At 32.4% G+C, this 25,628-nt stretch overlaps 2 protein-coding genes across 2 annotated transcripts; both read right to left on the bottom strand.

The window, feature by feature from the left end:
* Positions 1 to 1,022: 1,022 nt before the first annotated feature.
* On the bottom strand, positions 1,023 to 20,192 carry LOC143196956 (sperm flagellar protein 2). The gene is made up of 7 exons (XM_076404941.1): positions 18,396 to 20,192; positions 16,080 to 17,001; positions 12,964 to 13,148; positions 9,492 to 9,742; positions 9,171 to 9,442; positions 2,962 to 3,168; positions 1,023 to 2,753 (listed from the first exon to the last, which is right to left on the bottom strand). Exons 1-7 carry the CDS (start codon positions 20,190 to 20,192, stop codon positions 1,114 to 1,116), a joined length of 5,274 nt encoding a protein of 1,757 aa, XP_076261056.1. The 3' UTR covers positions 1,023 to 1,113.
* A 304-nt stretch (positions 20,193 to 20,496) lies between these two features.
* LOC143196951 (U3 small nucleolar RNA-associated protein 14 homolog A) lies at positions 20,497 to 23,245 on the bottom strand. Its single transcript, XM_076404927.1, has 2 exons — positions 22,293 to 23,245; positions 20,497 to 22,236 (listed from the first exon to the last, which is right to left on the bottom strand). Exons 1-2 carry the CDS (start codon positions 23,172 to 23,174, stop codon positions 20,917 to 20,919), a joined length of 2,202 nt encoding a protein of 733 aa, XP_076261042.1. The 5' UTR covers positions 23,175 to 23,245; the 3' UTR covers positions 20,497 to 20,916.
* Between the last annotated feature and the right edge of the window lie 2,383 nt (positions 23,246 to 25,628).

Genomic DNA, 25,628 nt, shown 5'->3' with positions numbered 1-25,628 from the left:
CTCGCCGTAAAAACCATCCCTGAACTTCAACGAACATTTTAAAAAAAGATTTGGCCAAATTGGTCCAGGCGTTGTTGAGTTATGCGCTTAGGAACATATTTTGCGATTCATTTTTATATATAAGATTATCTGAAGGTTGTATCGCGTATTCGATTTTGTCATTTGTATAGTCATAATGTATTGTCATAATGTATAATAATTTGACGGTGAAGTCACGCATGCTTGTGAACTTTGCCAACCCAATTAGTATGGGAATTTCATACCTTATGTTACTAGATGGAGGTGTCGTATTACCCGACATATGGGGCAAGATGGGGAGATATGCCTTTTCCTATTTTTCGCAATATTATGACTGATCTTTTGTCTAATGTCCCTAAGTTACTAGTCTGATTACCAAGGATAATTTTAACAATTAATATATTTATAAAACTATATAGAAATTCTTGAATTATTATACTCACATACCAAATTGTAAAACACAAAAAACTACTGCTAAATTTTATTTTATTAGAGACTAAGAGGGGACCAATAAATCTTCCGAGATAAGTACCTAGTTTTAAGTCAGTTGTAAAGTTAGTCGACAATGAATAGTAATGATATATTAGTAACAAAAATACATGTACCCTTATTAGATAAAATGTATGAAATTAATTTGATATATTAATCAGCAAAATTTGTTATTATTAATTAACAAAATATATTTTAAAATTACTGCCACATATTAATTGAAACAATAGTTTTTTACAAAGGAGTGCTAGAGATTCAATGAATATACTTTCTTGCAACAACATTTTATGATTTGTACATTCAAACATGAAATTTGCCATAGCGACTTGGTATATGGCCTCCAAATCAACATGACTGCTACAAGCTGTCAAATTCGAACCTTCCAATTTGAGAAGACATATTGCAGTCATTTGAAAAAAAAACAACCTTTAGTTAAACTAATTTGTTTATTGAAATATCACGTCATATTTTTATAGTTTCTAAGATAATCTAAGATCAAGATTTCAGTGCCGAAAATGTTGACGATCTGTCGTTATCACTTAATTAAGGCTTTCTATTTGAGTATCTTTTGTTTTAAACTATATTATATTTAGGAATACATAGATATTATTGTTTTTCATTCTGCATTACTGTCTTAATTATTGTAAGTGGATCTTTAGATGTAAATTTCTTTGTTAGCGCTAATAATTTCCTGAATTCCTCGTTATTTAAATACTCATGGCATAGGACAGACATATTGAACACAGGATTGGCCAGTTTTGTGTGTAAAAATACTACCTGTTCCAAAAAACTCAAATCTTCATGATGGTGAACCCTGGAATGCCAGGGCAATGAAGCTGTAATTACATTGACTAAATTATCCAATGGTAGAAAGAAAGTCATTTGTAAATAATCTGATGCGTCCGTATCGACATTATTTGGAAGAGTTTGAACAATAGATGCGTTTTCTGACACCGCTGAAAGTTCAGTATCTTCAATATATTTAACATCATGTTCCTCTTTAAACTTCACGTCTTCATCTTTGCTAGATCGTTTCTTCGTATCTTCGTCATTGAAAATATGCCTTTTTAGTATACTACTTTTCCTTGTTCTTGGTTGCTCATTGGTAACATCTTCAATAACCACTCCTTCTTCCATGAGAACGATTTGATCAACAATCTTTTCCAATTCGCCAAGAACGGCATCATAATGATCCTTTATCTCTGCATCTCTTAATCGGACGCTCTCATCGTGTTCTGCGATCTTTTGTAAATGCGAGTTCTTGAAGGCTTCCCCATCGTCCCTGTTCCAACATATCAGTTTGCCTAGCGACAATTCCAAAGCTTTGGCGAACCCTACGATGGGATTGTCATCCTTACAAAAATCCAACAATAAGGCTGTGTAATTAATTTGATCGTGTCCCACACTATACATCTTCATCAACAGCCGTTTAATATCTTGAATTTTATCAGAATCTTCTGTTTTATACATAAACTCAAACCATAGTTTGATAGAATAAAACTGATAATTGTAAACTAATTCCGTACAGTCGGGGTCGCAGTTTCTCAATAGTTTTCGAACAAGAATCAGTTCATTTTCAGCAGGAAATGGTATTCTGATATTATAAACGATAAAATCTTTCCAATAAACATATTCCAACTCATCAAATAATTCATCGATTATCATTTTTATGGCGTAAGAATTACATTTTTTCCACGCCGGTGGCACCATTGACTGAAATCCTCCCGCATCGCAAACAATATCCTGTATGAGATAGACAAAACTGATTTTTGGAATATACCCGGTAGGGCTGATATCCAAAAGGATGTCTACCAGTTTGGAAAGTTGCGATATGGTGAAGCAGTCTTCTTCCACCTCTTCACCCCTTAAATCGGGCACGGGAAGAGGGTTTTCAAATAAATTGATTTCAGGGTTGATGTAAAAAGTATCTCCTTTGAAAATTAGTTCTTTCTGCAAAGGCCTCTCTTGTTCCACGGCTGTTTGGAACAGTTGACAAACCTTACGTATGCTTTCGGTTTCTTTACGGTATTTGTTTCTTATGCCATCATAAATTTGATGGAATGCGCCACCAGTTGCTCGCATAAACTCTCCTATACTTTCTAGAGCATTGAATTTAATCAGTTCAAGTCGTAAGGACGCTCTCTCGACTTCACCCCTGGCTGCACATTGCCATTCATCCAATATTTTTGGCAAATTCTCTTTGATTAAGTCCCCGTCAGCTCTGGTAGTTATGGATACCTTCTCTTCTAAAATCATGGAAACATTATAATTACTTAGTGCATCTAGCAATAGATCAACATGAATCCTAACAATGAAAACATTGTTATTCACAACAATCTTAACAGGTAAAATAGATTAGGATTGAATTTGAAATTTACCAAACATAGGGAAAGAAACGAAATAAAAATCATTTAAAGTACTATAAGACTAAATAAATAAAAGTAGATAAAATACCTTTAGATTTAAGAGACGTGGTTTTGCCTTTTGGCTTAGTACTTTCGGCCATAGACTTGAATTTATCATAATTGGCCTGCGAATTTGCAAAGCATCGTTTGATGGAGGCTAAGGCCTTTTGCAATATACTGGCGAACAAGTCGTTAAATTGGGACATATCAATTTCGCTATCTCTCTGTTCAAAAATGTTGTTGACGGCCACCGTGTCTACAAATTGATAGAAATAGTAAAATAAATACTTTAGAACAACAACACCAAAGAAGTAAATTGGTATGAGAAGAGAAACAGAAACAACAACCCTATCATTACATTCTAATGGTGAGTACAGATATGAACGAAGCGGGGGTTCGGGGTCTGCAGGAAGATTCGGCGAATATCTCCCCGTTCGCGGTATTTTCAAAAACTTTTTGATTTCTGGTGATCGAAATCAACCCGTTCGGTTCCTCTCGGAAAGTTTAGTTCTCCAAAAATCATTTGACGTTTTTCATCGTTTGGTTCGTTTATTGCTAAAATAGTATGTACCGTCTAAGCATTTTTTAAAGAACTGTATTGACAGTAACACAAACAAAATTATGATAGGAAAGAAAATACGAATAATATTGAAATCCAACTTGTTTGAAGATTATGGTAAGAATATGTCATTATACATTTTTTTTAAATAAGAATTTTTTAAAACTTTAGTATTCTATTTGTAGATTCTTGAAGAAAAAAAAATTAAAATCATCAGAGAAAATCTCAAGAGAAAAGACTGTATATGTGAAAATTTCATAAAACCATAAATTAAGAATATTACCTTTATCTAGTAGCTCAAAACGTGTAAATCAAGTCATCAGTCAATTCATCCGTCAATAACATAGACAAGAATTATATACAGGTACAAATAACAATATAAATACAGTAAAAGGTATGAATTTGTATTTACTGCGTGGTACATGATTATATTCTAGAAACTTAGTTACTGTTTTCAAGGACAAATAGTTGTTAACTGTGTTTAAATTATTCGAAACACAACAGCTAAGTAGTATAAAAAAATAAAAGCTGACCTGTACAAAATGATTTGGATGGAAAAGCCACCGTCCTTATAAGAAGATAAATTAACTAAAAATAAATTTGCTAACAATCACATTTCAGACATAATTTGGAAAAAATTGAAGGAGTAACATTATATGTATGTGTGAGTAATATAATAAATTGCTATTTCTACTGTTTCCATAACTTTCACATATATTCCGAACAATAATATATGGAAAAATACATGAAAATTGTTCCGACAAACCTTCACAAACCTAATTTATTATGTTGTTAATAATTATTTTATATGAGATTATTATTAAACTTATTTTCTCTCATCAGTTGTTAAATAGTTTTTCCATATTTAACAAGTTTTATGCTACGGAGAGTATCAATATAGCTAATTTCCTTCAATGAACATTAAGAAAGACAACTCATATTTTTATGACACGTTTTTGATAATTACCATTTACAAAATAGAAATCAAATTTAAACATTATTTCAGATATCATAACAAGATTATTTCAAGTAAAATATAAATATTTTAATCTTTCATGTTTTTTTTCTGACTTTTATATAATTATATGTTTTATTATTAATCATTAATAGATATTAAACATATACTTATCATTCAAAAACAACTTTATAGCAATATATAAATTACAAGGAAAAAGCGGAGTTATATTCTCAACTAAAACCTATGTCATTCATAATCCCCCCGTTGTTTCCACTCTTACTCAAATTTGTTGACCCTGGGACAAAATCCTGTTTGTCACCAAGCGCTGCAAATCATGCAACAAACATTGGAACTAGGCAAAGTTCACGCGCATTAAAACACTGGAACAATTTTGAAACCTAGTTGGCTCAAACTGTTCGCCGAATTCAATTTTACTCATGCGTATTTTGAATTTTCTGCGTAAATTCGCCCGTTAAATATTTTTTATTTCAACTGGTGAGTCACAGTAGTCAATAATGGCTATTGCTATATGTAGAATCATTTTAATATTATATTATAGTATATTGATATATATTAAAATGAAAACATACCGTCCTCAACAGATCAAATTAAAGTGAACCACGAAATGTTGAGAATTTAGAAGGGTATCTTATATAGACGCATAGGAAACAGTGTTTTTATTTGTTCATTTGCGGCTAGGAGGTTTGAAGTTTAAATTTGGTAGCAAAGCTAAATTTGACATATTCAGCTTTCAGCACACTGTTCTAGAAGATAAGAAATAATAGAGTACGTGTGTTTATATTTGGTGGAAGTTACTGGATATTTTCGACTTTTTTGGTAATTATATACCTCCTATGGAAACAATTTGATTTATATACAAATAATTTTGCTTTAATTTTTTTCGACAAAGCTTTTGTTGAAAGCGTCTCTCAAATTGGATGCATTTTTCAACATGGCTGACATGTATTATTTTGTAAACTGTGTTTTTATGGTTCCTTTTTAGTTAAAATGATTTGTTTAATAGCTAATAATATATATATATATATATATATATATATATATATATATATATATTATTTAGGTATATATACATATACCTAAATAAAATGTATTTTAAAACTTTTATTGCATTTTTATTTTTACTATTATTACTACTACTAGTAGTATTATTATTATTGCTATTATTGCTATTAAAATATTTTAAATTTCCCGCTACTTATATTGTCACTCGCACCCTCTGATTTCAAATGAATCCTAAACTTATTCACAGGTAATGGTTCACATGGGAAATATCCTTTTAACATCCCTATATTTTGTGAACTGAACTTAATTCCCATAATACTAATATATTCATCCCGCCTTGTAGACTATTGCTTATACAGTCTTACATTATACAGTGTGCTCTAATTTACAGTAATATATTAAATAATAAAAAATAACATTGCCAACATATGGTAATATTTTACAATGTTGTCATTGTCAAATTTTATTCCCAATGTGCTTAGTTATATTAGCGAAATTTCGTCTACATCCTGTTAATATTAACTTACAATGTTACTTTATTTATTTATTTTGTACTCATTAAAACTATCAAGATAATTGGTTGGCGTACACATAATGTAGAAATAGTTCGTAACTATCGGTTAAATAGAACTACACAAGAGCACTTGACCGATAATATAAAATTATGGCACCAGGTTGCAAACACACGTGTAAAGGAAAGTCGAGACACATGCACAAGATATCATCGACAATACGGAAAAAAAGCAAGCATTCTCTTAAAGTATAAAGGAGAATCGGCCGGTCTATGCTGGTAGGCACGATAAATGTACCAACTGTTAATGAACTTGCAATTGTTATGGCTGGCGACCCATTTAAACGTTGGGATATACGTATACAAGGTAGAAATATTAAGGTTCAGATGATCCAAGACAATCATCGTTTTTAAGATGTTTTACAATATACATTAATATTTTGGAAAGAAGAAAATGGATATCATTTAATTATTAAAAAAGAAATCCAGTGACAGGTACAACATATACATTGTTGAATTTATTTGAACAAGTAATTTATTTGTACCTCATTTATCTCTTTATTGTTCAGGCACATAATTTAACAAGAAAGCTAGCGCGATGAACGTATACGCATTACCGACTGGTGATACTTGCCAATCAAGATAATAACATTCTTCGATGTCGTTAGCTATATATTTTTAATATGAAATGTATAAAAATTGAAAGTGCACGATTAGGATACATTAAGTTTAATCAAGCGAAGCTTCGTTCTGAGGCCTACATTGCCTTTTGCCATGTGCCTGATGCTATCATCAGGAATGTAGATGAAACAACTGATATCCAAAATACTGCATGTTCTTCCATCAACATATATAGTCCGCGTCATATGTAAGAATATATTCAAGACGCTATAACTTTTGTGCGGGCATGCGATCGACCAGATGCGTTCATAACAATAGGTGAAATCCAAACTGAAATCAAAATTACCCTGTCGAAATAACGATATTACTGCATTAAATTCAATTATTTTGGGACAGTGCTTTTTCAAACCCAGCATACTTCATCGAACTGAATAAGTGTTAATCAAAAGACACTATACCTGGTGAGTACTCTGGGTGCGATTCAACTTCCACAACGTGTTATTATTAGAAAATATTTTGCTGCCGTAGAAAATTATTTTGCGTGTGTGAGTTGCTATGGCTGTTTTTTTTTTTACAATAACGTTTTTGTAATGTGTTCTGCAGTTTTGCTTTCATCGGCAACAACAAAATTATACGTTATTCATGGCCATGAATATTCCGCTCCGATGTCCATGTCGACTGGATAGCTCTCTTGGATTAACTCATAAGGAATTGATGTAGTACAGGGGTGGCGAACCTTTATGCATGAACGTGCTATTTTTATAAATAAATGTTTAATGAAGCCATAGACATGCCGTCAAATAATTTTTACTATTGATTGTGCACTAAAACATTGTATATAAAAAAATACGTTACATGCGTACCAAATGATAATGACTCGCTGGCGTAGCGAGATGAAAATATGGGTGAAATAACACGAGCCAGCTTCTTCAAACAGTTAAATGTGCATTTAAATGGTAATGAATTCCTTTTTTCCAAAATTTTGTTACTGTCGTTTATGCTTATGTTGCTTATCAGTCTTTCTGTTTCTATTGATACCAACTCTTTCCTTGTTTCAATCAATTAGTGAATCCATATTAAACTCGATTGGAAATCAATCAGCTGCATTTAAAATTCTTCAATTTCCAACCAATCAAACTGTTATAAGTCCATTTTATCAAATGATTCTTTGAATTGGGAGAATCTCTCTAAAAGCTCTTTGATTGAAGAATTAACCACAGAAATAAATTCTTCAATAACTTAACAATAAGGCCGATTATTTTTGTGACTATCGCCTAATATTATCAGGAGATGTTAAGCGCTCTTAACATATGAAGATTGTTACCTACATCTGTTATAACCTACATCTGTTTGAAATAAACTTATGAATCCATTTTCTATGCCCACCATGCTTGAAATACCATCAATTGTTTCTGTAATTTTTTTTAAATCGATTTCTTTCGCAACAAACGTGTTCTTAATAGCCGTACAAATAAATGTTCCCTTTGATGTTGTTAACAACGATGTTATCGCAATTAATTTTTCTCTGATGACATTTTCCACGCAATATCGAGCAAAATCAGCTAAACGTACAGATTTAATGTCGTCAGTACTTTCGTCAAGCAGTGACATTTGCAGCTGAGTAACTTGCAGTACTCGTATGACCATTTTTACCAACATATTTACATCTACTGTTTATTTATATCTTTAATTGTACATACAATTAATTCCTTTTGCTCCGGTTCGCTGTTTTGACTAACGGATTTGTAATTTGTTTCAAAACGCCGCATTACAGACGATTTTCTACATTCCGCTGTTCCAGAACATAAAACACACACTGCTTTATCGCCTTTATTAATCATACCATGTTTGTCAATCCGCCAAGATTGAAATTCTCTGATGCACTTACCATCCTGCACTTTTTGTTTTTTTGCTGTACTAGCCATATTAAGTAATAGATGAAAGTCGTAAACATAACACAAATAAACTTTAAAACACAATTGATTCAACGAAATTGACTATTAGACTGTGAGTAAACAAACTACTATGCGTATTCATCACAAGTAGTACTCACAGAAATCTGAAGTCCACGATGTAACTAACAAGAACAAACACGTACGGGCCTTCCGCTAGCCGTGCCATTGGTGTGTCTAGTATAGTATTTCAGTCAATTTTTCTTCCTTTCGGATCTCTCCCATGGCATATAAACGTCAGAACAGAATTAATTCACAAACTGTGAAGCTGAAAGCTGCTTTTCGTTCAATAGGTCTTGCATTTCACTGACTTCGCTGATTCGCTGAACTCTTTCCAACACCTCCCCTTAAATTGTTGGAACTGAAATCGACAATTTGGATATGACTGTGCAACATCACTAAATTCTAAAAGTGACCCATGATTAGTTCCACACATATATTGAATAAATCAATAATAGCAATTTTTACATTAATATGTCGCCTTTTCACCAACAGACCAAAATTAAACAACAAGCAAGCACTTAATACATAAAAAGTCTATTTATCATTAATCTATTTTTTTAAGTGACTATTATACCTACTGAAATTTGGAGAAACCTATTATATATATATATAAAAAAATTATGAGGCTTACCAATAGATGTCACCTTCGACAAATTTTCATCTTCGGTTATGTCACCAGCGATCGGCTTATTAGTGAAAATACCGGAATAATAATTATCGATCAACCATATGCTCTCAACGTATCGATCCAGTTCGATCTGCATCATGTTGATGTAGTCGTTGACCAAGGCGCACATTTCCTTCGGGGCCCAGTTGGCTTTGATTATTTTACATCTTTTATTTTCGGCTGTAATCATTTTTTCGTCACACATTTCGAACATTTTTTCCTGAAAATCCGAAATTCTGCAACAGATTATTAGTAGAACGTTTAAAATAATTCACGTCAACTGACCGACAATGCATTTCCGCTTTGTATTCGTTATCTTTACGGTAGTCCAGGTCAAAAGCGTTGAAAGCTCTCTGAAACTTGGCCAAATAATAGCTTTTGTAGTCTGGTTTTTCGATACAGGTTTCCATGGCTTCTTTGATGTACTGAGTGAATGGGACAATCAAGTTCATTTTGGTTCTCTTCAGGAAAAACAATTGTTTCATATCGTTTATGTAGATTTCCTCCACAACCTCCCAGAATGAAGCCAACGATATCTGTAATTTCAGAGAATTTCTAATCGATAACGTTACCAATACTTACTTATAATGCTACTAGATATAATAATTACTTATAGTAACTGCTTGCTTTCTAACAGTGAATATTCCTTGTCGATATAACATTAGGTTCGGATGGATTCTGACAATTCAATCATCGATCAATTTTCGTACTTCCTCAACACTTCGAAACAGTGCACTGACAAATCACTATGCTGAGTGCAGCAGAATTTCCCATTCAAGCTGTCACAGTTATATAATGTACGTCTGTTACTCCGTACTGGTAGTATTTCTTGCAACAATACATAGACATCTGCAGTAACAGTTTCATTCAGTTTTAGTAGTTCTTAATCCCTTGCTGATCCCACTATATACGTAGCAATACTTTTTGGCAACGATTTTTCCATTTTGGTGGCGATATAGATGGGATAGGATCTCCAATACAATCAAAATAACCAATTTTAAATCGTTTACGCCAAAACCGACTCTTGGAATATTTTTTTAATTAATTACATCTTACATTAGATATCTTTCGTACAATCTTAATTTACAATTAATTTATTACTACTGTTCTATTGTACTTACATAAATTTACAAGCAAGGCGAGTACGGGATTAATATATTAGTATGTATTTCCTAAATTAAAATAAAGCAAATCTACTAAAATTACTTAAGCTAAAAATAAAAATACACTTATGCAAAACTAAACTAGTTCGTTTAGTTTGGTTCGCTTCGGTCTTCTGATTTCTTGCGTGTTGTCCAGTAGCTGTAGTAGCTTCCACGCTGCTGTGATTTAGCAACCTTGTTTCATCTTTTAGTGCAAAATCTTGGATCACTTCGTGTATCCATTTGATTTCGAAGGCGTCGTACAGCTCTTCGTTGGTTACGTAACAATAAGCATTGGTAATTAATCGTAGAACTTTGTTTTGGGTGCGCTACATTACAAGTCGATTTGATGTCTTAGTGCAACACCATATTTGCACTATATAGATCCAAACTGGCTTTATGATTGACTAATTACCCAATATCTTTGATTTTAGGTCAAATTGTGAGTATCTTCCGACTAACCAATACAGTTGCTTGATTTTGAGTCTAATCTGCACTGCGTTTTGTCTAACGTAATGGTTCCAGTTTAACCTACCATTGAGATATATTCCAAGGTATTTGGCTGATTGTGCTTGAAAAATCGTGCATCCGTCTAGAGATATAATTAAATTTTTGTTATTTCGCTGCAATACAAAATTAACATGGACAGATTTGGAGCTATTAAGCTATATTCTCCATTATCTAGTCCATTTATAGATTTTATTGACAGCTACTTATACATCTCTTGTCATGAAAACTGTATCGTCCGTATGTTCCAGGTACGGTTTCTTTTATTGTTGGGATATCAGCAATATAAATCAGATATAGAAGTGGTCTCAAGACACTATCCTGTGGAGCTTCAACCAAAATTGGATTCAGTGTTGAGAATGCCCCTTCATGCGAGACTCTACATTTTCTTTCGAAAAGATATTATTCCAGCAGTAGACAGTAATTTCGAGGTAACAATTTGCTCATTTTATATATTAATCCCAAATGCCATACCACATAAAAATCTTATGAAACGTCCAGGAATATTGCAAGGCAATATTTATTTTCTTCGAATGCCTGTTCTACAGGCGCTATTACTCTGTGGACTTGGTCGAATGTCGAGTGGTGAGTTCGAAATCCAAACTGAAATCTAGTATTTCTATAAATTGTTTAATACGTTTACTTGGGATATGACACAGCAGCATCACCATAACTTTCTAATAGTGTTTGATGGGCTTATTCAGCAAGTCAAACAAGAAAAGTAATGAATGTCGAAAATGCAATTTTGAGAGATCCATTATTAGCATCTGTATACACTGAATGACTCAATAATAGTAAATGGGAAACTGCTATTTTATGTAAAGAAATGTCAAAATAATAAGATTTAGCTGTTAAGTTCGGTTGTACATTATACATTATATAAACACATTTTTACCAATAGCTGATCAATATACATGCACCAAATATATACATTATTATTGTTAATCGAATAATTTAGAATGAAGGAAAATTGATAGAGATAGTATCTCATGATGTTTAGTAATTTCCGGGATCTTACAAGAACAGAAATATATGCACTTGGGCTTTATTCATGTTTAGTAACTAGACCTATTATTAATCTAGGCTTTGAACCAGGAATTTCAGCCATCGATGCCATAATTGCAACTGTTTCTCACTTGATCTGCGATAGTTAATTAAAATTGGATTTATTTCAACACAAAAATAAGATGAACTTTATGGTCGATTTAAACTGTAGTTGTGTGCTGATGAAAAGTGTATTGAGTTGTGTATGTTATATTACGTTAACAGGTCAATTGAAAAGTCCCTGGCCTACCATAGTAAAACACATTTTTTTGGCAAAATTAGTGTTTCTTATTTAACATAATTCCCTTCAAGGGTGATACACTGATTATAGCGACCCTCCAACTTTTCGATACCATCTTTGTAGTGCGATTTGTCTTTTGCTTCAAAATAGGCTTCAGTTTCTCATACCCAATATTCGTAAGTGATATGATGTACACGTTCAGTTGATATCTTTAGAGTGTCTGCAGTTTCATTCAATTTCAATTTACGGTCATTCAAAATCATTTTGTGGATTTTTAAAATGTTTTCGTCGGTAACAACCTCTTTGGACATCCACTGCCTTCACCGTCTTCGTTCGGTGCTCATTTCACCACGTCTAAACTTAGCATACCAGTCCTTGATGGTTGATTTTCCTGGGGCAGTGTCCGGAAACTCAGCGTCAAGCCAATTTTTTGCTTCAACTGTATTTTTCCCTTCAAAAAGCAATATTTTATCAACGCACGAAATTCCTTTTTATCCATTTTTTTCACAATAACAAAAGTTGTTTCACTCTAAATGCTATAATTCACAAACTAATGATCCGACAGCTGACAAATTTAACCGCGCATCTATTGAGGGTTAGGACTAACTAAGAAACAAATGGATTTAATTCTAGTACCGCCATCTACATGTCAGACCGGGGATTTTTCAATTGACTTATTATATTGTGTTGTGGTGGTCTGGTTAAACCTAATAATAGTAAACTGTTTTTCAATCACCACAAATTCAAATCTATAAAAAATCTGCGGCTGAATAAAAAGTAGATTTTTAAGTCGATATTTATATTTAAAACTTATTATATTTACCAAATACTCCTCAGACACAGGCAATCTGACATAATCCCAACCGGGTTGTCCAGCGCTGATGGCAGCCGCATCACATTCTTCCTTGACAAAAATCACCTCAACTTCTTCATCATCCTCAGGCACCTGGACGCTCTTGTCCTCGTGCACAATAACTGGCTTCAAGTTTTTCTTTGCACCTTTTTTGCCTAAAAAGTGAATTATACAAAGTATCAGTTTCGTTGAAAAAGTCAATGAAATCATATACACAAAAAATGTACAGAAAGCTAAAAAGGTCAACATTTTGGAGATTTTTATTGATCCTAAATTAAAGTTGTTAGATCAAGTTCATTAATGGCTAAACATTTTCCTAACTTTCAGAAACTAATTTCGGTTGCAAAACTAGCATCAGTAGATTTTGATAATTCTAAATTACTGATTCCAAAAATGTCTTCATTAAAATAGAAAGTCCTACAGTTTACACAGTTTACAGAAATTTACACCAAATGCGCTCTAACATGTAATTTTTTGGACATGAAGATAAGCAATACCACCAAGAAAATAATTTGAAAAATAGTCAAACAGTAAATATATAGTTAAAGTTAAGAATACCAATAAAGTTTGGAGTTATATTATTAGGGGCTTGTATGTATCCTGAACAGTGAATTCTTGTAATGAATTCTTCTTAGAATTGTAAAGTGCGTCTGTTACTCTGTCTTTTTTACAGCAATACGTCGTTCAATTTCAATTTGGTTCATTCGATTTTAGTAGCTCGTAATACAGTATACCTTGCTGATCCTACCATACCTGCTCAGTAAAACTTTAAAATCCCAACATTTAAATTATTAAGACCAACAATTCTAGTTGTTGGTTCATAGTTCATTCAATCATCACCATAACTTTCTAAAATTGTTTGAAGGTCTTCGACATATTTTAAGAACTTAATCAATGTCGAAAATGCAACTTTGAGCGTTCCATAAAAAGTCTACCTAAGCGATTAATACATAAAAAGTCTACCCCTACCAACCTAATTTGGAAATAAAAAACTATTATATAAAAAGATGATGAGGCTTACCGACAGATGTCACTTTTTATTGTTATATATGATTATTATTTATTAATGTACGTATATATGTAACTATTATTATGTTAGGTAGAGAAATCTACCTAGACGTTTAGGATTTTTACTAATAAATCAAAATACATACAAGCACTTAATATATATAGTCTATCCAATGTTTTTTTGTACATACGTCAAGATGTTTAATGTATTTCCTACCGCAATTTGTAAATTCGTTTTAGAATCAGGCAATATTTTCATTTTCATTTTATTCTAGTTGAAAAGAGACACAATGCTGTCTGATAAGTTCGAATGTGTAACAGAACTAGCCTATCAAAGTCGTGCGGTTGTCAAACGTATGCAAAATTCTTTAAAACAATAGCGATAAGAGGTTATAAATCGGCAAATGTTGTTTCAATGCTTTGCTTGTTTTGATAAATTTCAAATCGCTGTTTATTATTACTCAGATTAAAAATTCCGAAGCCAGACACAACATATTGCGTCTCTAATCAGTTACTTTGAATAAGAACGAGATAATGGAGGCGCCCTTTTACCAGTACCCAGTAAAATTCATTAGAGAGAGATTTTTACTGTTAAATATCAATTTTCTGCTATTTTTATTGAAAATGTTTTTAGCGTGTTGCAGCTGCACTGAATATTAATATGGACACGGTCACTGAAATATCTCAAAAAATTAAAAATATGATATTGAATTCACCGAAGAAAAACTGTCCTCATACAAGCTGGTCACGGGGTGAAGCGGGTGACAAATCAAGATCAGCTTGATGTTAGCTCTATCAGAAACTAAATATATGAAATGTATAAAAAGAGTGATTGATTTTTCAATACAAACATAATTGAATACAATTAATTCAAAGAAACTATTAGTCTGAAAAGTATAGAAGAGAATGGAACTATATAATAAAATGAAGGAAGACTTATTATTTCAACATATGTATTTAGATGATATTTAGAGGATATTTTAGAATGGAACTAATATACCCAACGGTCACTCATGGCAAGATGATAATAAAAATAGTATTATGACAACAAAAGTTGATGGAAAAGGGTAAATGTTGGAATAACAATTGATTACGTTTTATTAGTCATAACATTTATTAATAATTGATTGCAGATATATTGTACTTCGTGCTGGAAACAGGAATGGTTAATAACACCTTCGGTTTGGATGAACTCGATAATACACATTGAAGAAGAAACTGACAAATGATCAAAATCAATGATGAATGATCAAAAGAATTGTGAACAAATTTTAGATAGATTGGAAATTAACAATTTACTTATTCACTTGAATGAAACTTTCTGAATATGATATGATCCAATGCTGCCAATTTCTAACACAGGCTGATGAGAATAGAAACAAATAAAAGTGGGTATATAATTAAAATATGATAACTGTAGGAAATCTTATTAAGAGTATAAAAGAGTAGAGAGAGTAGAGTGTAAAAGATTTATGTGCACAGATATGTGTGTAACTGTTCAGATTATATATGAGCATTTGGTTAAAATGTGTCAGGCGAGAAAGAATAGTAACTGTTTTACATATATGGCAAATGCATTAAGTACAATGTAATGATTAAATCTAGTTTTAGAAAGAAAGATCTATACAAGTATTAACAGAACAAACTAGCGAGAAAATATAGTGATCAAAATGTCTTTACAAGGAAACAATGTACCGAAGGATACAAGAACTAAACGTAAAGGGTAATGTACTCTCTAATAAAAGTAAAATATATTACTTGGGTATACAATTGTTAATTAAGTGGATTAGTTCTTCAGGGGATACAATTACAAACGCGCCCAAAACTCTAACATATAGGTGGTATGGAAAATAGTTTAATGTAAACAATGTAACATAGTAAAATAAATTATATTTGATAATAGTATTTTTGTTTAATTATTTTATTTAGATTAGAATTTTGTTGTATGTTAAAACCAAACTGAATTAAAACTCAGAGTTGATGCGGCAACATTGCGATGTTTTAAAATCACAAATTTAGTTAACGTATGTACAAATAACTTTGGATAGGCTATAGACATATAATATATGGAGTTGTACCTTGTGGTTCTTTTTCCGAAGCAGTCACTTCGTTCGCTGTATTCGACTTCTCCACTTTAATTTTTGGTTTTTTCAGTTTTTCCCCTTTTTTGGTGGCTTTCAATCCCTTCATCGATTCTTCGTTGGCATCCTTATCACCCATTGTACCGAATAATTCCAAAGATGACTTTAATGGCAAACTATAATCTCCAATCACTAATTTAGCCAGGTGTTTGATAGTTGCAAAATCCATATCCTTACAGTACATGGAGTAATTGACGCCGGTATCTGAATAAAACTTGTCGAGGGGATCGGGATTATCTTCCAATGCCTCAAAACCGGGGGGTAATGATGCATCCTCACTGACATGTTCATCAGTTGGGAAAGGTTTTAGTTTGATATAAGCTGTGAGGAAGGTGTCGTATACAATGACGGGTTCAGTCTTATACGGAACTGGTAGTAATTCCGATTTGTGCGTATGCTCTTGCTGTTGGGTCAAGCTGCATGTATCCTTCTCGCCCTCTTCCAAGTCCGCTATTTCTAAAATGCTTTTCTTGTCTTCATATTCGGACATATTCAGAACGTTGATACCAGTGAAAGCTTGTTCCAAAATCACCGCTTGATCGAAATTGTTCGGAAAATTAATCAACACCCAACCTTTTAGATTTGGAATGGATTTCAAGTACTCGATGAACATCGCGACTAAAAGGAAATCAGTAAGGGGTTGACCTACATCCAACAGCTCCTGACCGGTTCTACCCAGAATTGCCTGCCGAGAGAATTCTATTTCCTCCCACGGAAACTTGATCGGTGTTTGCACGATTTTGTTGTCATACTCTTTAGATGGCTCTTCGCTGACCTCAGTCTTGGACGACTTTGCCATCGTTTTCGATTTTGCACCCTTCTTTGGAGCTTTTGTTGTTTTTGACTTCGCTTTCTTTGTCTATAAAAAATGTCACAGTTATACAAATTCAAAATAACTGTCTTAAAGCACATTAATAGTCTAAATGATGATGAGACTGGTCGCTATTAACAAATATTGTTACTAAAATTAAACCGGCTCAAGGCTTAATTTAAGCGACGGGTCAATTTGACGTTACAAATATTGAACTATGGGTAAAAGAGATCAATAATACAATAAGTATATAATAATAATATATTATATAAGCCATAACCTTAGTTTCTGGGTACCTATCCTACTTATTAACAAAGCAAAACATATTCTATGTTAATCATAATAATTGAAGGATAATTTGGATTGTATACGTGTATATTCCACTAGGCTTAATGCATATGGAGTTGAATTGCATTCCTTGATTTTATTGAATAATTTGAGAGAAAGGTTTCCATGCTGTTTTTGCGTATCGAAGAGATGTGATGATGAAACAGTGAAGGTATTTTTTAGTGCTGAACAAGATATATTATTGACCAATTTTAAAAATAAGTGGATGCTTGTGCTTTTATATACTGATAAATAAATTATATGTGTTACCCTATATGTTATTTTATTTTCTCTTTTCTATGTTTATAAAGGGTTAAATAACTTACGAATGCCCTTACCAGTAAACTTAGTTAAATTTGAACTTAAGTTTCAAGTCAGATTTTAGGTTAAATTGTGAATTCCATAATATATATTTTACTCTTCATCGATACTAATAATTTTTAAGAACTATAACAATAATACCTACTATAATTTGGTTTATTATTTTAGTGTTTATATATTCATAAATATCTACATATTTATTTTCTTTTTCTTTTTTAATGATTTTAAAATGAAAACATCTTGTAAAAGTGCCTTCATATTACATTTTTTATATTATAAGGGAGGACAAATATACCAAAATATTGATTGACCAAAACTTTGATTTGAATCAGTATCAACAGAAATATTAGGTTAATTTATGAATTTAAGATAATTTGTTCTGTTTCTATTATATTCTTCAAATATGCCTATAATTTTCAACAACTGGCAACGTTGCAAATTCAAATCCTTGTGCCCATACCAGGATATTCCAGAACTAGACTCTTGATTTGAAGCGAACCAAACCAAACAAATGTGTATAGTTACTAAAATGTATTCCTAACTAATTAACTTAAGTAGTTTACTTTTATTTTAATTTGGGAAATACATAGTGATGTATTAATTCCTTACTCGCCTTATTTGTGTATTAATGCATGTACAACACAAAAGTAGTAATAAATTAATTTTTGAATTAAGGTTATACTAAACATATCTAATGTAAGATGTATTAATAAAAATGCTACAATATATCGATATTTAGTCGATAGAAAGAAAAAAAAATCAAAATTCGAGATAAAAACTTAACTACAATTTACCTCGTTATTATTATCCTGCTTGTCTATCTCATATTCTCTCTTACGTTCATTGTTAAATGCTTCGATACAATAATTAACAGCCTGTGTCATTTGAATTACTTCTATTTCGCGATTTTTCAACAAATTTCGCAGTATAGGTAGAGAATTCAAATCGTTGAAGCTGTTAATACAGACGCGCACTATCACTTGAGGGAAATGGGGAACTTCGGGAGCAGGGGACTCGGGATATTTAGCTGTTAATAACTGATGAACAACATGGCCTAACACATTCAATCCACAATCGATCTGGTCTAAAATTTCAGGAGTCGTAGACACGTTCTTCAACTCCCAGGGCCACTCAAAGTTCATGTAGCTTTCAAATTCTTCCATGTCGATTACATCTTGCCTCGTTATTTCTTTGTCGATGATCTCTTCGATATCACCAGAGCTATTTTCAATCAGACGCACCATTGGTGCGAACGAATCTATTACAGGTTGCTCTCCCAGAAACAGATGCTTGAGATCGACCATTTCGCGTTTGCTCATCTCCTGACCAAAACGTTTCTTATATTCGCTAATGTGCATCGAAACGTCCACAAGATCGCGGACAACCTTGACGCACGTGTCCTCGTGTCGTTGAGCCCTGAGACGCATGCGCTCATTCCAGACTCTGAGATGCAACTGAAGCAGCCTGTCGCGCTCCATATAATACGCGAGTTTATTCTGATTTAAGTCCTTCTCTTTGACGAGCAAGGAATTCACAAACTCCCGTTCTTTTATTTTATTTAACTGATCTCCTTGAATAAATTTGTTCTCCAACATAAACTCCTTTTGAATCTTCACCTGTGCCATCTTCGACATGAGGATTTTCTCGTAATTAGACTGTTTCAAGAGGATGTCCGTTATTACTTTATCCTCGTACTTCGCCTTGTTCTCGTTCAGCTTGTTCTCGAACTCATTCAGAATCTCCAAGTGCATTTCGGTTCTTATTATTTTATTCTCTTGTTTGGCTAAATGTCTGGATTTAATATCAGATATTATTTTGTTAGCTATGTTCACATCAGGGACGATTGGTTGAATTTGTTGGGCAGTTTTCTGCATCTCCACTAACGTTTCGTATGATGTGTCATCAGTGGAAATGTCGTCATTGCAGAGTCCTAAGGGATCCATGCTCATCGACTGTCGAGGTGACAACGCAAGACTGCGAGGCAACACTAAACTGTATTCACGCCTCTCTGATCCAGATTTACACAGGCCCATCATAGTATGGATGTATTCATTTCTAGCTTCTTTACAACGACTTTGTAATGACTCCATACGATCACGATACCAATGATAAGCATCGCCACCTATTAGCGCCAACGTACAAGTATCCTTGTTCAATTCACATACTTTACTTGCTTTGGCCGTTGTCTTTGTTACTTCGAATCTGGTATGCTTGGTACCTAGTTGGCTTTGGATTTCATTTTGCATCACTATATCTAATTTGCTTTTATTGCGAAATTCTAAGTAGACCTGGTAGAAAAGATGCAAAGAAGCTGTACCCAAACCATGGACAATTTCGTAAATATCTTCATCTTCTAAAGTAACGCGTAGATCATTTAGCCAAAGCTTTAGATACTTGAAGTTATTATAGCAATCCGACACGTAATTACTGTGGGTTATAAGGTTCAGTTGTTCTTGCGCTATGTAACTGTAACTAAATAAGATCTCGGCTAATAAACGTCCATCGGCAGTTTTTACTGCGAAGCTTTCTGGTGACATGTTTACAATTAGCCCCAAACGGCTCTGAATCCATTGCGATATCAGTTCACTCATCCCACAATGTCACTTTTGACATTTTATACAAGTAAATTATTTTTTGAAATATTTAAAGATAAGTTGGTTATTTCAGATAAATATCATGCTCAGGACTAATTATCCTTCTATATTATTCAGAGATGTAAATAATCAACATGAATTAAATTAAAAATTAACAACAATAGCTTTGATCCGGAAGCTTTAATATACTTTTAAATATGATATAATAAATAAAGATATGACATAATGAATGAAAATGAAGATATAATAGATATATTAAACCAGATCCAACATACTGACTATAGTAATAAAATCGTGATCTATAGAAAGTTACTTTATTGCCCAAGAAAAAAATATTTACAGAAATCTTTGCTTATATATTAAAATAGTCGTTTTTTGTAAATAAATCATTTCATAATAAATAAGAATTTAAAACGAACTGTTTAAAATATTTTCAACTGTTTAAACTATGTAGAAATTATTTGCAAACATTTGAAAATTTAATTTGTACGACATAAAAATATTATATACACCCCAAAAATTATTCGAAAATACTTATAAAATAAAACAAATATTTTTTGATATATTTTAAAAACAAAATTTTATTGTATTGATCCTTAGATGATAGATTCAAACGCACATGGTTATACAGTTATTGTTGAAATGTTATTTATAAAAACATCAATAAAGTAATATATATATATATAATTAGCTCCCTAAATAAGTATAAATATATGTAAAATCAATTCCCTGGTTTTCCCATCAGCTGACTAGTAGTAACAGGTTCAATAATGGTTCCCATTCGAGTCTGGACTGCAGGCCTAGTAAACTTCCTGAAAGCTAATTCAGGGACAAAAGTTTTACCTATGGGAGCTCTAATGCTTGCTTCATAATCTTTTACAGATTTGAATGGGAAGGGTATTTCAGTTACTTGATGTAATTTAACCTTTGCAGTAGCCTTTTCATTTATAATTAGAGTTCCTTTATTATCATCCCGTCTGGGCAACACCTCCGGCATTTTTACAATAAACCTTCTTCGTCTTTTCTGCTTTCTTGGATGTATGCCAGTACCAGCCCAAGATCCCCATCCTGGTAAATTTAAATCAATGGTCTGGGACATATCCTTATCAATCTCATGTTTCTTTTCCTTGGTGAAATCTTGAACTACATCATCATCTTCAAATGCCTCCATAATGATATTCTTCTGGGTATCTTGTTCAGGATCCTCTTCTAGAACTAAATCAGGAAGTGCAGAATCTAATTCAATGGGTGTTTTGGGTTTCATAAACTCAGTTGGATCTATATCACCAATTGTATTTTTAATCTTTCCATTAGTTTTATTATTTGCATCTTTTACACCATTAAGTATATTTTTAAGATTTTCAATGTTGGAATTATTCTCCTTTTTATTGACACCTGATGTTTCATTCATTTCTTCATCTATAACATGTTTCTTTGATTGTATAGGCATATCAAGACTAATCTTTTTTGGCTTGAGATTCTTTTCTTTCAAATTTTTCTTGCTTTTTAATTTTACAACCTTTTTAGAATCATTTTTGCTTTTATTGTGTACTTTTTTCTTAATTTTTGTTTCAATATTTTCAAAAAATTCATCAACATCCCAATCACCAGACATATTATTAACATTTACTTGTTTTTCTTTTTTAATAATATTGTAATCAACACACTTTTTTGATTTTTTCTTGCTTATGTCTGGAAACTCTTGTTGTTGATTGGATACTACTTGTTGCTGTTCTACAATATCATTGATGGGTTGATCAACATCTAATTGGAACTTAAAATCTTCATCTACTGTGTTGGAAATTAAATCATTCTGTTCTTCACTTTTGGCTTTTTGCTCACTCCAAAATTTTCTATAACCACTAACAAAATCACACACTTCTTTATTTGGTTGCAGACCACCTATCCAAGGATTATCATGATTGGTAAGCGATAATGTTTCACCCTGTGCTTCTTCAAAATCAGAATCTGATTCAATTTGTTTTGATTTTTGTGTTAGCTCTCGACTCAACTGAAGTTGTTGTGATAAAACTTTTCTACTCTATAAATAAAAATAATACACAATCTTTAATTTAATGTAACATTTTAAAAACTTACCTCTTTATCATATTTTGCTCTAATTTGTTTGTTCATAGCCCACTGCCCTGTACTTTTATGCCTTAAACTGAAACGTTCTAAAGCCCGGGCTTTCTCAATTTCTTCCAATTTTACCAATGCTTGTTCTGGATCAGTCTTTTGTAATTCCTCAAACTCTTTTAGCTTTTGCTTAATCTTTTCCTTACGTAAAATTCTGTGGAATTTTTTACTTTTAATTTTGTTTTGCCTTCTTGCTTTAGCTTCTTTAAAGCTTTGATGAGCTCTCATCTTAGCAGCTTCCTTGCGTTTTTCCTTTAACTCCTTGAGAGTGAGTGGATATGTATTTTCTTCATTAACATTACCTATAATGTATTCTTCAGTTTCCAATTTATCAAGCTTTTTTTCCAAATCCGATTTAAAGGTCCACATTTGGGGGAGTTTTTCAACTTCTTTAGCTTGAACCTTTAACTTTTCTACGTTATTTACTGGAAAAATACGATGGGCCTCTGCCCTATTTGAGGTGACAAATGCCTCCCATCGGTCAAATAAGAATCGGTTTCTTTCATAAGCAACAGAACGAGATATTTTTTCAGATTGGGGTTTTTCTAAAGGCTTTGGTAAAGTTCTAGCTTTTTTCTTTGCCGATTCAAACTTCTCTTTTAAATTAACACAGTTCTTTTTATTTTTTAAAACCCTTGTTAACTTTTCTAACTGTATATTTGCTAATTTCCCAGCTATAGGTTTCACCAAATTAAATTCAGATACATGAGATGTCGGTTCTGTTCTAACAGGTCTTTTCAGGTGACGAGTCTTATTGATATTCAAGACATTTTCAACTATCTTTGTATGACTTTTGTCGTCAATTTCATCGTCTGAATAATTGAAATCACTAGCATCACTCATTTTCAAATAAACATTAACTTACAGAAACGGCGCTGCTAAAAACAAAGAGGTTATGTCACAGACATAGAGTTTTTCTGACATATAATAATATAGTCCCAGAATAACTATTTCCCTACTTTTAGGTAGGGATGATATTTGGATGTTTAAAAAAAGATATTTTTTAAATATCCAAAACCAAACCTTATTATTTTTAAATTAAGTACCAAATATTTTTAAATTAAGTTACCAAATATTTTTAAATTTTGTTCTTATATAATTCAATTTTTTTTTCTCCGATATATCGATAATATGTCGGAGCCGACGTCCCTATTTGAGGGATCTATTATGACACTAGCGAATGGAAACACCATTGAACCTCTGTCATTCGAGGGCAAAATGACGTCAGACGGACTGCAACGTTGCCGATATAGTAAATTAGAATTTACATATAGGGAAAATATATATAAGCGTTGGTATAGTGGGATATTTACACATTTGCCGCCAGCTGCATATTATGATTTTGCCGTTCATCTGAAGTCTGTAATCCGTTAACCTAATTCACAATCAAACTAAATATTTTTTTTGTTAATTAGATTTCGCAAATACTAAAATATCCCAATATTAAATAAAATTTAGTTTTGCATAGTAGTAATATTTGTATGAAATGTTTGAGTCTCGTTTTCTCCATTTTTCCGCATTTCAACATTAAATTTTTAGGGCCCTTCGGTTTTATTTGGATTATTTATTATATTTGGCTGAATTGGTTTTATGCAACCAACCGCAAAAAAAACATACATGAATAAATGAACTAAAATGTATCAAGGCAAATAATTTAAATTTGCCTATAATAGATTCGCCAATAACTACTGTGTGATTGTAACTAAAATAATAATTTTAAAAATAATTTATTAACATATCTTTGTATTTCAAGACTTTAATTATTTCTGGTCTGTGATCGGTGGCTAATTAAAATTTTACTCCATTGAGATAAGGTTTAAAATGATTTAATGTTCCAGACAATTGACAATGATCCTATTTCGGTTATTGAGTATTTTATTTCCGTATTTGTTAATATTGGAGAAGCTTTCGGTCATTGTATTTTATCATTATTCCTCAAGTTGGAAAGAACTGCACAAGTTACAAAATTTGAAACATCTGTTGTTAATATGAATTATTTATCAATGTTAGGATACAAAGTTAGTATTTTACTATAAGAGATTTCATAATTTCATCGAATTTTTTAAAAAATATATTTTAAAGCCTCCTTTTACCAACTATGCGTTTATCTGGAGTGGGCCTAAAGTTTAACGTGGTCTCCGAACCACAGTCTAACGACTGGCAAGTGACCAACTTTAGAAATTATCCCAGAAGACATCCGGTCTTACCAACCCGGTTACTGGCCTGACTGGGATCGATCATTTTTCCTCTCGGATTTTACACTCTGGCGCCTAGAATATTCACAAATTTTAAACAACCACAAACATAAATGTACGACCATGCCCCAGCAGGATTCGGACCCGCGGCTATCACATCAGTAGGAGGACCGTCCCATCGCCTTTACCACTGCGCCACCAAGCCGGCTCATCGAATTTTTAATAAAATCTATAATATTCAAAAAGACCTATAAATAATTTTATTTTAATTCATTTTCATTTCTTGGCATACGAAATCTACCATGAATTTCATTTTGTTAGTCAGGTATTTTCGGCACTACCCAAATTGGATAATTCCATAACGATATTTTATGATTATCTAATCAAATATATATATTTTTATTATTTAATTAACATAATGTTTCTAGTCGTTTCCGTCTAACCTACAATTTTAATCAATTTGTTTTTATGATAACTTAAATCTAGGTATATAACTAGGAGGACCCATCGGCCCTATCTCAGTCTGTCTGGTGAAATAATGTTTATACATGTCAGTGCTGAATTTTTTAATATATGCACCTCACTACACAACACTACACAAGATCGGATGGTCTGATTCTTTTGAGTCTGTGTCCTGTTCTGGTGGTATCCAATAATTGTAATATTTCAATATTCGTGTGCGAATGGAGTCTTTCCTCATGCCCTCTTGCAGTTCTCTTGATTTCTTGACTGACTGTGGGTATCTGAAGGTCTCGATGTAGATAATGAGTCTTATAGTATTTGGGTGCACCCATAATACCTCTCAGGACTTTGTTCTGAAAAATTTGTATTTTTTTTTATGTTACTCTTTGCAGAACATTCCCATAATTGAACTCCGTATGTTATATAATAGCAATTTATTATCTATTGATAACTGTGATTTTCTTCCAATTAGCCAGTACATTTTCCTATATTTCAATTCCAGTTCTTTTCTTTTCTTCTATATATTTTCCTTCCAGCGAAGTTTTGCATCGAGATTCATTCCGAGATATTTAGCGTTGTTGCTATATGGAATGATAATATTATTTAATGTTATGGGTGCTTGTACGGTCTGTTTATAGGT

The sequence above is a fragment of the Rhynchophorus ferrugineus genome, unplaced genomic scaffold, assembly GCF_030347505.1.
Source record: "Rhynchophorus ferrugineus isolate W39M unplaced genomic scaffold, kcgeb_rfMv2 rfM1, whole genome shotgun sequence".
Taxonomy (NCBI): Eukaryota; Metazoa; Arthropoda; class Insecta; order Coleoptera; family Curculionidae; genus Rhynchophorus; species Rhynchophorus ferrugineus.
The sequence above is the reverse complement of the archived record's forward strand: the minus strand, read 5'-3'. Positions and strand labels throughout refer to the sequence as shown.